General features: G+C 34.5%; 1 protein-coding gene across 2 annotated transcripts; it reads left to right on the plus strand.

Annotated features, from left to right (window-relative positions):
• The first annotated feature begins 399 nt into the window (after positions 1-399).
• On the plus strand, positions 400-11,850 carry LOC117104669 (mucin-21-like). Of its 2 annotated transcripts, none has more exons than XM_033245551.1 (4): positions 400-1,069; positions 4,103-4,168; positions 6,449-6,964; positions 11,079-11,850. In XM_033245551.1, exons 2-4 carry the CDS (start codon positions 4,111-4,113, stop codon positions 11,594-11,596), a joined length of 1,092 nt encoding a protein of 363 aa, XP_033101442.1. In that variant the 5' UTR covers positions 400-1,069; positions 4,103-4,110; the 3' UTR covers positions 11,597-11,850. The 2 variants fall into 2 exon arrangements, with proteins under 2 accessions (XP_033101442.1, XP_033101443.1); XM_033245552.1 differs by having other exon boundaries at positions 402-1,069; positions 6,449-6,958.
• The last annotated feature ends 2,641 nt before the right edge of the window (positions 11,851-14,491 follow it).

Genomic DNA, 14,491 nt, shown 5'->3' on the forward strand with positions numbered 1-14,491 from the left:
ATAATATAATAATTCAAACACACGTAGATGCAAAAAAAATATGACCATTGTACATATGTGTATAAAACTATGCATATTATATTTATATTATATTATAATATTATATATAATGTATATATATATAAATACAGTATATATATATATAGTAAAACGAAGACAAGAAAAATAATCTAGGCGGTTGACGTTTTTTCATGATATATAATAATAATATATATATATATATATATATATATATATATATATATTTATATTTCGTGTCCGAAATATTCGTTTGAAATAAATTGTATGTCTATAATGTCAACGTATGACAATTATTTTACTTTTCTATATGCTTTTATCAATTTGTGAGACATACGTGGAACTCAATTCATCCTATTTTAATATATATATATATATATTATATTTAATTTAGTATTATAATGCTGTATACTGTATTCTCAATATTAATAATGTATATAATGCAACGTGATGCTATAAAAAAACACTTTTTTCGCATATTTATTGGAAACTTTATCTTTGTTCTCATCATTATGTCTTCTTTTTTAATAAACTGTACAACTAAATGATAAAACTCTGATCATCGTAGGTAATTATTACAAACCGTATTTATAGAATGGTTCCCATAAAAATAATAAAAATAGGTATTTAGAATGTGGGTGTTTCAATTATAATTAAACAATGCATTGTCTAGATATTCCGACAGAGGAAATGTTTTACTATTAATCAATTAATGTACATTTCTGACGCAAGTATAAATATTTCTTTCTTGGTGTAAATATATTGTCATTACGGCTGACCAGATAGAGTTAATTATCCAAATTCGATATTCGATATAATTGATTTAATCATTTTTTGTCAGCATTTCGTGTTTAGCTTGTTACCATCCAATCAAATTTGCATGATAAACGTTGCTCAGCAACAGCGTGTTATGTTTATCTAGAGACTGCCAAGCGCATCATTAGGATCTAATGCAGTTGTAACTGCGCAATAATGCACATTGCTTGCACAATTGTTGAAACACAAGTGTCGCTTTAAAATTTATTTTATACATTTGGATACAAGAAGTAAGGTAAGGGTGATTAATAAACAAAGCTGATGTAGCCTTTTAAAATAATTACTTTAAGAAATTTCAGTCAGTAAGCCCTTAAGGACTTATCCATTAAATTAAAAATAACGAGACTGCCTACTGTAATCATTTCGTTAATGATTTCAACGAAATAATGAAAATGATCACAGTTATATTTTTAAAAATATACCAAATTTATTCTTATGTTCAAAACCAACGAAAACGCAAACACTGCAATAAAACTAATGTTTCCTGAAATTACTTCACTTTTACTCGATTAAGTGACGGTAAACGTGAAATATAAACTGTTAAAAAGTTAAGCCTATTGACTAATAATAAATATAATTTGAATTATATTTTGGGTTTAGAATATAAAAGTAATTAATCTCTGTATTAATAATGTATTAAGTCTGAAAATGTGTACTAATTGTCAATTTTAAAGTTACATGTTATTTTTAATAGTATGAGATACGAGAGTTTGAGCTTTTACTGAACGCAAGGAAAGAACTGACTAGAGCCGTTTGATGGCGCTAAACTATTTTGATAACTAAACATCACCAAAAAACGAACATACAGCTACTCTACTTTTTAATGTATTTAATGTTTTTACTGTTTACCGAGCACGAATAGTGTCTTTTGCATTAGAGACTAAAAATTGTTCCCACTGACCATGTTTTTGTATTTCACGACTTTCGTCATTAAATGACAATCATGCTATGCATTGAAATATTTTCTTTTGTGGTGTGTCTGTAAATAGGTTATTAACTTGTGTCGGCCCTGGAGATTGACATGTGGTGTGTATCCACAGCCCTGAGTTATCCGATAAAATGTCAAATTACAGTTTTGTATGCGCTCTCTAACGTTTTCATGCAGTGGCGAGCCAGGATATCGAAAAGGGGGTTGTTTGAATATTACACAAGACTACACGAAGCTTAACCGAGCGTCAGCATTTCCCCAACAGGTGGTGGTCCATGGTCCATCGTACGCACCTTCAACATAACGAGCCACAATAAAAATTCGCCTCGGTCCCATCATGGCTTAGGATTTGGTAATATTACATATTTATTCTATGAATAGGCCTAGATTACATGAACTACATTCTAACTTAAATGAAACAATATATTAAGGTTTGCGTAAACGTAAACACTGCAATGTATTAAATGAAGTAACAACGCAGAAAGTCGGACTAGAAGAAGTTAAGTTACACCCGGTAATAATAAATGTGTAAAAAATAAGAATTTTGTTCAGATAATGAACTTTTCATTACAAATTAACTTGTTAATGTCTTGGTAATGCCATTTACTTCCATTAGTTTAGCCTACAATATTTTCTTTACGTTTGGAAAAGGGCGATACTCAGGCACCTCGATCAGCACCCCTCTCTGCACTGCCACTCAATTCAATTCAATTTTTATTGTAGAAAACACAGTAAAATATACGATTTGAAATTCCGATTGTTAGTTCACAGATTAAAATAGTATAGCTAGTGATACAATCGCACACTAAAACATACAACACATACATCACATCGTACAAAGTTAAAATATAAATCTAAAGGTTAAAATTTGAAAATTGAATTGGTAAAAATATGGCTAAAATTGAGATCTCAACAGTTTAAAGCAAAATGCATAAAACTAGGTGTATAAAATAAATTTAAAATGTACGGACTTTATGCAGGCCTAAATATCTTTTCAAAATTGCATTAAATCGGTTCATAGAACTTAGGAGAAATAAATATCTTATCTTGTTTTTCTTCCATCTAGAAAAATCAAACGACCGGTTTGCTAAATGAAAGGTGTTGATAAATTTATCTGACATAATTACTTTGAATTTCTTATTTATGGCACCTCATCTATATTCCTGCTCTTCTTGATCTCTATCAGGGGCAGATCCAGCCTCGTAAATGTGCGAACTGAGTGAGAGTCTCAGGGAAGAGCCCCTGGTAAGTGGGGGGGGGGGGAGAAAGGATCCCCGTCGGGAAACTCTGGACCCCCACTTGGACCCCTTGTCGGGGAATTTCCAGCAAGGCCGTCGGGGAAAAATCAAATCTCGAGCACCGAATATACAATTCAAGCATGTCTTAATAAGCTGTCAACATTTTAGGGATTAAAAACTGTTTTAATTTAGTGCAAGCAGTGCCCACCGTATGTGCGATTACTATCGTACGGGTTGCAGTGGTGCGTCAGCTCTTCCCCGACAGGGGGTTAGCACCCCGACAGGTGGACTAGTACCCTTGATATCATTTTTAAATACAGAATCCCATAATTAACACCAAATTTTATTATCTTTTAATTTTAAAAAATTCCCCGACAAATTATTTTTCCCCGACCGGCGAGGGGGGGGGGGGGTGTGAGTTAGGCATCCCCGACCGGAGGCCTGGACCCCTTGTCGGGGAGCTTAAACCCCTGAGGTGTGCAAGGGGCGAATCCTTCTTAAACCTCTGGTACATTCATAAATTTGAGTTTGCATTTGATTGATTTTCACTATTGGTATTGGTAATTTTCTGAAAAGCTTTACAAAAAATACGGTAAGTTTTACCAAAAATAGAGGGGGCGTACGATCTTTACGCCTCCTCTAAATCCGCCACTGCGCAATTTATTCTTTCAGTTGTCTTACTACTTCTTGATACTTTTTTCATGTTCTGTTTATCAAGGTTGATAACTAGCACGAAGTGTTCAAACATCCTCTTTGTATTTATTTTGAATAAATAGAGGTCTATGCTTTTTATTTTATGATATTTATAGTTATACAATTGCATTGAATTTATTTTATTTTCTATATGAGAGTCAATGACTAGTGCAAAAAAAGAGAAAATAAAGAAAATATGTGAAATATCAAAGCATAATAGTAATGCAGTATAATTGTACTGTGATTGTAATGTAATTGATATATTGATGAATTAAAGTGGTGGTTGTCATCTTCAAAACTACAAAAACAAAGGTGGGATTATTCAAGCCTGATTAGGCCCGCTTTATGATAATAGGCTTACTAGGCCCTCTTTCTAATTCCCTTCTTTTTTTTTAAACAATTTTTGCAGAAAATATAATGATGATGATGCGTCTCTTATGTGTGTTTATCTTCATGGTTTTCATCTGGTTGCCAGGTAATTGTTTTATGACGTTTTTATTTTTGTTGATATATTATCAGACTACATTTACACATACATAGGAAATGTTGAGCAGCACAATAAATATATTAAACATATCGGTAAATGATAGGCCTATCTATCTATTTTGGAACACGCGTGCTAATCAATATTATATATATACTGTCTCTTATACACATCTAATAATGAAAATGATCACAGTTATATTTTTAAAAATATACCAAATTTATTCTATGCAATTATTTGTTTCTAGCCGTACTTATGGTAGCCTCCGTGGTGTAATGGTTATGACGCTCGCCTTGACAGCGAGCGGTCGCAGGTTCGAGTCCCGCCAGAGGCATTTTATTACACAATTTCTTTATTCATTTATTTACAGGACTACATTCGTTGAGAGCTATCTTACACGATGTATTATTATGTCCTTTATTCGAACACTGTATTTATCTTTCTTTGATGATTTATGTATATAATTTAACAGTGTTAACGGCTACCTTGATTTATATATATATAATATATATATATATGCCTATATAAATCAAAATAGCCGTTAACACTAATCGAAACACTGTATTTACCTTTCATTGATGATTTATATATATATATATATATATATATGTATATATGTATATATATATAAGGCCTATATGTGAACTATGTGAGGAATTGGTTAGGACTTACTCTTCATCGACCTCTGATCTTGCAAAAAGTAAAGGTGGGCTAGGAATAAGTAACCTCTTAAAAATGTATACAGCCAAAAAAAAATTTTTTTTTAGTTGAAATGCTAAACTCAGATAATACGCAGACGAGATTAAGTGCACGGTTATCCTTTGAACTTCATATGGGTAAATGGAAAGCAGAAAAGGCGGAAGATGAACGATGCTTTGGAAATTACAGGGCAGACGAAATGGGGAGCATAATCAAGTACGGAAAAACAATTTGGCCCGCATCAATTTGGATCCACTTAAATGAATTGATTATTCGTGAAAACCTTAAACTTAAAATACATAATGATGATTTTGTAATTCTAGAGAATAATTCGATGTCTGTGATTGGTCAAACAATACGTAAACATATTAAAATGAAACATAATTGTAGTCGAAAACCGCCTAAAAAACTTAAAAGTAGAATTTTAAAAACTGACTGTGATTATATCACGTCAATTAAATTTCTCACCAACTCCTCATTAAGAAACAGTCTTGTGAGGTTTATCATAAATGGAAGATTACAACTATTAGAGCGTAGTGCATTGCTCCATCCGTCCAGAGTATCCCAAAAGTTGTAAATCGTATAGTCGAGTAATATTAAGGACTAGACTCCTCATATGGATGTGTTTTGTAACCAATTAGTTAAGGCAAATATGTTTGAGTCCAATTTCGATGGGAACATCTGCTGTACCTACGTTGCTTATGAGTGTAAACCAATCGCTATAACTATTATGCCTAGATACCTAGTGTCCGTACATAAGAGAGCTATATATTATAGGCCTTGCACATTTTGCTCTTTATATATAAATATTAGCATGTAGGCCTATGTAAGTATATGTTGTGTATACATATATGTCATATATGTATATTCTCAGCCAACATGAAGAAAACAGTAATGATTTGGCTTCCTAATACAATTACATATGAATATAAAATTGTTGATATTTCGAAATATAAATAATAATGACAAATAATAATTTATTACATATCATTATATTTAAATTTGTACAAAATACTATATTTATAAAAAGAAAATGTCTACTACAAAACCAAATGTTTATGAACTTAAAGAATATCTTAAGAGGTCTCACTCAAAGGAGTGAGGAATTCGAAAAGAAATGGTCTCTTAGAAAATAATTATTTAGTGATGGTTAATGCTTGTAATATTATCATTAATGTTATGTCTTGATTTTTTTCTTTATATAATTTGGGGTAAGCTGTAAGGACAGTTTTCTTAGTAAATTGTTTTTGTATGTATTGTACAGCATAACATGTGTTTTTCTAAATACAAGGCTCTGGAAAGTAGAAAAATAATGACGTACACATAATCTGTATTTAAAACTAATTTTGGTACCATTTTTAATGCCAGTTATATAGGCTATATTGACGTTCAATTGAAATACATTATCTTGTTGTTATCAATCATGGTAATGATCAATATCATTATTATTATTATTATTATTATTATTATTATTATTATTATTATTATTATTATTATTTTCAGCATTATTTTTTAAATATGTGTTAATACTATTTAATTGCTGTTATCTTGACTCTGTTTATTCAATATCAGATGTAGTGGCACAAACCAATATGACCACTACCGGTATAGAGGGAACGGAAGATGTTACGGTTACTTTTACGGTTACGGTTACAGAGAGCGTAAACGTAACTGCTAATACGGACAGTATGGCAACAGGGACAACGGAAAGTGGGACGACAGAAAATGGAGGAGGTGGTGGAGAGGGAGAGGGAGAGGGAGAGGGAGGGGCACCAAATACAACAGAAGAAGGAAATGGAACGACAGAAAGTGGAACGACAGAAAGTGGAGCGACAGATGACGAAGAACAAGGAGAGGCAACAGCAACAACAGCAGCAGGAAATGAAGCGACAGAAAATGGAGGGGGAGCAACAACAGCAGCGGGAAATGGAGCGACAGAAAATGGAGGGGGAGCAACAACAGCAGCGGGAAATGAAGCGACAGAAAATGGAGGGGGAGAAGGTGAACAAGGAGAGACAACAGCAACAACAGCAGCGGGAAACGGAGTGACAGAAAATTCAAATGGAAATGGAAATGGAAATGGAAATGGTAATTATTGCGGTATTTTATATTATTGTTTCGTATAAGACTTATATATACGCCAGTACTCTCGCAAGATGTGTATAAGAGACAGATATATATATATATATATATATTTACGAATGCGTCTTTTTCTGCTATGCGTTCAATCCTATTAGTCAAATTTAGTTTCTCGGCGATACTATCTAGGTCCTAGGCTAGTCACTCTGCTACGTATACTACTACCGCATAACAAAGAGAAAGCGACCCACGCGGTGCATTCTTAAATTTTACACACATTATTAAAATGCATTAGACGATAACACGATATCACTGACTGAACGATCTACCACCCACGCATCGCAGTAACTACTGTACTGAACTAGGCCTAGCTTAGGCCCTGTCTCTTATACACATCTTGGATTTGTTAGCAGTGAATTTGATTGTGGGATGAGCCGAATTAATGTTCAATAGGAACGTATCCAAACTATCTTCACCATGGGTCCAGATCATGAAGATATCATCAATGTAACGAAACCAAACATCTGGTTTCTTTGGCTGTAAAGACAGGAAATTGGCCTCAAATTGTCCCATAAATAAGTTAGCAAAAGATGGAGCCATTTTGGTGCCCATCGCTGTGCCATGAATTTGAAGGTAATGACCGTCGCCGAAAACAAAGTTATTATTGGTCAGAATCAGCATGATAAGTTCACGGAGATGTGATTTAGACGGGGTTTTGCCCCGAATTTGCTTGTAATTTGAAATACACGCATTAACACCTTCTTCGTGAGGGATATTAGTATATAATGACGAAACATCAAGTGTAGCCAGAACAGTATTATTAGGTAAATTTGAAATTTGGTTGATTTTGCGGATAAAGTCCGTGGAGTCCTGAATGTACGAGGGGAGAGCAACAACATATGGTCTCAATAAATCATCCACATATTCAGAGATTTTTTCTGTAGCAGTACCGTTGCCCAAAATAATGGGTCTGCCAGGATGGCCTGCTTTGTGGATTTATATATATATATACTGTCTCTTATACACATCTAGATGTGTATAAGAGACAGGGTGCCGGATCGACCTGGATGAGATGGGGTCCAATTTTGGGATCGATGGAACCTTTTTTAACCATCTTTAATACAGATTTTTCCACTTCCTTAGAAATTTCCGGAGTGGGGTCCTCTGTGAGCTTCCGATAGTGAAGAGGATTGTTTAATTGTCTTAAGGACTCATCTTCATAGAATTTAGTGTCCATTACGACAGTGGCAGAGCCTTTATCAGCTGGTTTGATGATAATATCATCACGCTGACGCAAATTGGCGATGGCCTGCCTCTCATTTTTTGTGAGATTGTCGCGGAAATCTGGACTAGGAGTGTGGTTTTTAACGTCCTCCTCAATGGCCTGAATGCACGGATTGTCACTAAAGCGCCGAATGAACCTTCTAAGTTTACGTGAAAGCCAAACATTGTGCGAAGGTTGGATCACTTGTGTTGAAGTGATATTGTCTGGACCAAATTTGTGTTGTCTCCTCAGGGAAAGTTTCTTGGAAAGCTTAAGGCAATCCTTGGCAATAATCTTGAGTTTGTTTTGAAACTCAGATATAGGAAGGTCTCTTTTTAGCCTTCTAGTCCTAAAGTGAATTTGGTTGTCGATGTCTTTGAGGAGTTTGCGGCATTTGCCAATTAGGACCTCATTTAATCGACATGCATTTTTGTTAAGGACGCCATTCCAGCGGGAATGGAAGTCACGATCTGCGAATGGAATACCGGACCTGACATGAAATTGTAGTCCTTTAGGAGCCGAATTGTTAGAACGATGTTCAAGATAAATAGTAAGATGGTTACGATACCTGACACGTTTTTCCGACAAGCGTCGTAGAAATTTGAAATTGTCCAAAGTACCCTCCAGAATTTATATATATAGGCCTAGACAAATAAAACATGTAACACTGGGTTAAAGACTCAATATTTTATTGCACTACAGGCTGTTTCATGAGGGGTACCTCAATCATCAGGTGCTAGGCTCTGAGTGAAGGAATAATGAAGTACATAGATTGTGACAGTTTATCAGAACAAAAGTATGTTAATTACCAAGTATATGTACTGTCTCTTGGATAAAAGAAAGCCTGCAGGATTAAGTAGTATATCGTAACAGGAACTTGCGTCTATGTCTACATGAACTGAATAATTCGTTCCTTTGATTTAGAGTACAAATTTCGGGTTGACATATAATAAAATATTTCTCTTGTATACAAGGGTAACATCGTTTGGTAGAGTTTAAATATGATTTACATTTAGATAATATACGCCATTTAATTTTGTACTTTATGTTATCTTCTTTAAGCTTCCAAACATATTGGCTAAGTGTAGTGTTATTCTTGTATTTATCATTACGGAATGAGCAGGTATGCCCATTATATCTGCTTTTAAATGTATTTTCCGTAAGACCAACGTATGTTTCAACTTCATTATTGTCGTCCCTACTAATTGTAGCTTGGTATACTACGCTGCTACTTAGACATTTCCCAGATAGTGGGCATTCGTTATGGTTTCGGCAATTGCATAGCTTGCAGTTGTCTTCTGCCTTGTCATTTTTTAGTATGGCTTTATTATGGGCAGAGATTATAGATCCTATATTAGGCATGCAGCTATAACTTATCTTAACAGTGTTCCTATTAAAAATCTTTCTTAATACATGAATTTGTGGGAAACAATCATCTATAATTCTAAGGAATACGTGGCCAATTCTGGTTTTTACATTACTACTGTAGGGTGGATTAAACCAAATAACGTTCCTTTTTCTTTTCTTCTTGTTAATGTGAGTGTTAGTAGAAGGGTTATATTTTAGTTCATATTCAAACCCGCTTGATGATTGAGGTACCCCTCATGAAACAGCCTGTAGTGCAATAAAATGTTGAGTCTTTAACCCAATGTTACATGTTTTATTTGTCTATCTGCTCTGCTATATACTGCATTGAGCACTCTTGTCTACATGATCTGGTTTAACCACGCAGATTATATATAGGCCTATTTATTTATTTATATGTGTATAAAGGGAAATTTAATAACAATGCTCAAATAGGAACAAGATTTTATAGTCGTATCAAGCATAGCCCTTCAACGAGAAGTTCCTTTTTATTCAGTTGTATGAAAAAAAGGTGTCTGTAGGATTCCAACCATTACACCACGGGGCCATATATGGATAGGCCTATATGTGCAGATTTAACATAAAGGTACTTTCTCCTCTATACACCGCACCCCCTTCTCCTTCTAATTTCTTTCTCGCGTTTCTTCGGCTATTAGATTATCATATTCGATTTTTATTAATAATTGTCTTATTTGCTTTCTTTGTCCTAACATTTTACAGTAAACAATTTGAATTTACTCATAATTTTAAAAAAATACAAGTAAAAGTATTAAAAAAAACCATTAAAAAAAACCAGAAAAACAAACAAAACAAAAAAAAAATTGACACCGAAATATTTTCTTGTAAAGGTCGACTCTTTTTATTGGCATCTTTCAGAAATGACTGTATCACTGTATCAGAAAGAGGATTTATAATGATAAGGATGATAATAATAATAATAATAGGGCTAATAATAATAATAATAATTATTATATTATTATTATAATTATAATTATAGACCTATACTGTGGTAGGCCTATGTACATTGGATTTATGATTAAACTTTAATATTTACTTCAATCGTTGAATTAACGAGTCTCATGTTAAATAATAAAATTCAATATCAAGCTGGAGGCATTTGTAAATTGCCTACAGGTACCTCTCAGGCCAGCGGAACGCTTTTCAAAGTCGGGAGGGGGGAAGCGGGGCGGAGGGGCACTAGTAAGATGAATGGGAATATGAATTGCGAATGAGCCGATCATACAAAAAATCTGCATAGACATTATATATTTTCTGCTAGAAAGTGGGGGCCCGGGCCCCCGGCTCCCCGGTTACGCTGGCCATGCTCTCGTCCCAAATGATAACCGGATTTAATGTTCTTGTTGGAAGACAAATCTGGTCGCATAACACAGTCGAACGGCGATGTCAGGCATCAGTTATTTTGTCTATATAAAAGAATATCCGTTACTTGACGTTTATTACTTAATCTCAATTTATTATTATTATCTCTTTCAGATGCATCTGTAGTATATAGCATATCAGGGGTGGTAATTACAAACCCTGATGATGCCATATTTGGGCTCGAAACTGGGCAGAATGTACACGTTGATGTATCCATTGTCCTTTCGTCATCTTCGGATCCTGTGACTGGAACCAGTAACTGGGCATGTTACTTTGGACTCACAAATGACACGACCACTACCCTCGATGACGATAGCGTGCATTCTTTCGCCAATGAAGAAGCTACCATAGAACCGGCGGCAGATGTCGGGAAAAACCTGGCAGCCGGGGAGACATACACATTTTCTGCTGTTGCTACACTGCCGTTGGTGAATATAACAAAGTGTGAATATACGCACCTGTGTGTTGTGTTTACGCCACATGCCGCTGCAACCTGGACCATAACCGAGGATTCAGTATACGTAAAGTGCCAGGAAGTCATGTGCGGTGTTGCAGCTATGAAACTCCATCTCGCACTTGTGGCAGTCGTTTTGTGCATTCATGCATTGCACAAAGGTGTCTTTTGCTCATAAGTACAGCGCACGACGGTGTATTTTGGTCGCGGGTATTGTCTACATTCAATCATGCTGTGTGTATTCTACAGTCAAACGACGTGGAACACCCACACACGGTTTTCATCTATAGCTATGCACTATTTTTACTGCAATTATCAAACAATTCGTCATGAATTCGTTAAATGGATTCAAACAAGACCAGTAAACCATTATGTTATGTTTTCCTAAATATTAGATAAAATAGGTTTTAACAAGAAATTATTTTATTTAAAGTTTTATTCAAGTTACCAAATCACACCAATTTCAATGTAGCCAACATTTCGTTTACTCTTTGTATCATTATGTATAGGTCTGAATTTCTATTTTATGTTCAATAACCACGTGTTTGAATATATTAATTCACGCACGTAGATGCATAAAAAGTAGGGCCTACAATTATAGCCTAAATATTTGTATATAAGTATATATATTTATATATATTAAATATCTTAAATTCAGTATTAACGCCTCTTTCAAGATCAAGTAGAGTCTACTATTTTTATTATATATATACGTGTATATATATACTATATATAGGCCCTGTCTCTTATACACATCTAGATGTGTATAAGAGACAGATATAGTACTTGTAGTCACATGAATAATTCACCTATCGAAGTAAAAGTAGCTTACTCTGTTTCAATTGAGATGGAAAATGATCATATTATATTAAGAAGTGTTACATGGTGTAAGTACCAATGTAGCCTTGGTCTATTTATAGGTCTATATATATATATATATATATATATATATGTTCATTTTTTTTTATTTATTATGTAGTACGCCTTCATTATATACTGGTACTTTATTAGAATAAGATTCTGATAAATGTCTTGACAAATATTGTGATAGATTACTTCGTATTTTCAGAAGTTGTATTTGATCAATATACAACCGATAATAGAATGGAAATTTCTGCAGTTTCGATAGATCTTAACAATGGACCGTTCCGCTAAGCTCCGCCCCTTGGATTTTGTTGCTAAGGTCCCACAAGACGGCAGTGTTAAAACATACGCGAACACGTGCGTTTGTGCGACACGTCAGTTTGTAAGACGCGCGCGTATTCCTAGCACTGTTCTGATTAGTCAGTTGTTAAGTTTGATTGACACTTCGGAAAGGTCTATTGACCAGTCATAACAGGACCAGGCCAATTGCCTTGTCCCATAACCACATGTGTGGTCCCAGAAACCTACGTGTTGACGTTGTTGTTTTATGGGACCATAGCAAGAATACCCAATTGACGGGGCTTAGTATAACCATGGTAAAACAAATCTTTTTATATATTTATTCTTTGATTACTGGTTTGATGTCTAAGATGGATAGGTTGTTATAATAATTAATTGCTATAGATTCATACATTGACCTAACAATATTGAACGCAAAATACATAACGCTCTTATGCAACCGAACCTGGATTACGTTTTCAAACTACTGTAGCATACAGCGTATTTTGTACATTTAAATTTACGGCTTTCAAATTTATTAGATAAAAGTATATGTCTTGTAAGTTCGACGTTGTTTCTTTCTGTTTCTCTTGTGGATGTGTTTGATGGCTTTTACGAATGCATGAGCGTTTTGTCTTGCCTTTAACGCGTCATACTATCACACTACCAATTGCGTCATAATTTCCATTGCTTGTACCAGTCGACTGGGGACCGAAACGACTCGGGGCCTTAACGATCCGACACACATTCAAAGATATACATATAATGGTCAATGGTAAATGGTCATATTTTTATATAGCGCCTTCCACAGAGAAAAACGGCCTCAAGGCAGTACATAATGAAGTCACAACATTTGACAACATAGACCTAGTCTGTTGATTCTTGTAGGAGACGTTTTAAATTCTTTGCTATCATTTTTCCCGGAATTATCTTTTTTGGAATGGTCACCTTCACAGGGATTTAATGGGCCTTCTAACATGCATTATCCGTGCACGGTGATGCCCATGACACAAATTACTTTAAAAAATAGTAAAACAATTCAAATAGAATATTCCGGAGGTTTGTTCATTTGCGGAAAATTTTGGCTTGGCTCAAGAGAGTGCTGAGAGACTTGGCCTGATCATGACATGGACGTCGATCGGTGGGAAACAGAAGACACGTTCCCCTCCCCCTCCCCACTTTTCAAAGAAAGGTGTCATCATATCAATTGTCCCCAGCCCATTTTTAATTAATTTTCTATAGTTAAAACATCATTTTTCAAAGCGAGTGGAAAGAACAATTACGAACGACTGTCATGAATTTTGTCTGTTCACTTGTGCTCTGCTGGTAACCATCTCAATAACCACTCTATCGATTTTATGGATGCGATGTTTAATCAAAGTCTAAATTTATTGTGAAAACAATATGCTGTACATTTTTTGAAATTGGAAGCGTGTAAACCTATTAGGCCATTTTTACAAACTCAATAGTTCACAATTTCCCATAAACGATGTATTCCTTTTGTATTATTAAGACCCATATATTAATGTTTAATATTATCTACATACATAGATTTCTGGGTGTTTTTGCTTGTTCTAATTTCAAAAAATTATAGTTAGTCAATTGAATTTTGAAGCCGTTATTAAATAATAATTATACAGCCTTTGACATGGTCTGTCTTTTTCTAATTATTTAAGTAGTGATACTACTAAGTAGTTTACGAACTCCGATGTAACAGACGTCATGACAATGATAAATTTAAAAAAAAATCACCTTTATGCTTTTTGAAATAAAAATGCTAACTAATGTTTTGTGGTATTTCTATTTCCCTAGTTCGATCGTAAATTAGACGGCAGTATATCCACTCACAATAGTTTAGTCGGAATACACTTGTACAAAGTGAGGAGAATAGGAAAAACCTCTTTTAAAAGTAGTATCATGGGTGGCGCCA

This window comes from Anneissia japonica, unplaced genomic scaffold, assembly GCF_011630105.1.
Source record: "Anneissia japonica isolate Jap-2015-1 unplaced genomic scaffold, ASM1163010v1 scaffold287712_len2945570_cov188, whole genome shotgun sequence".
NCBI classification, from domain to species: Eukaryota; Metazoa; Echinodermata; class Crinoidea; order Comatulida; family Comatulidae; genus Anneissia; species Anneissia japonica.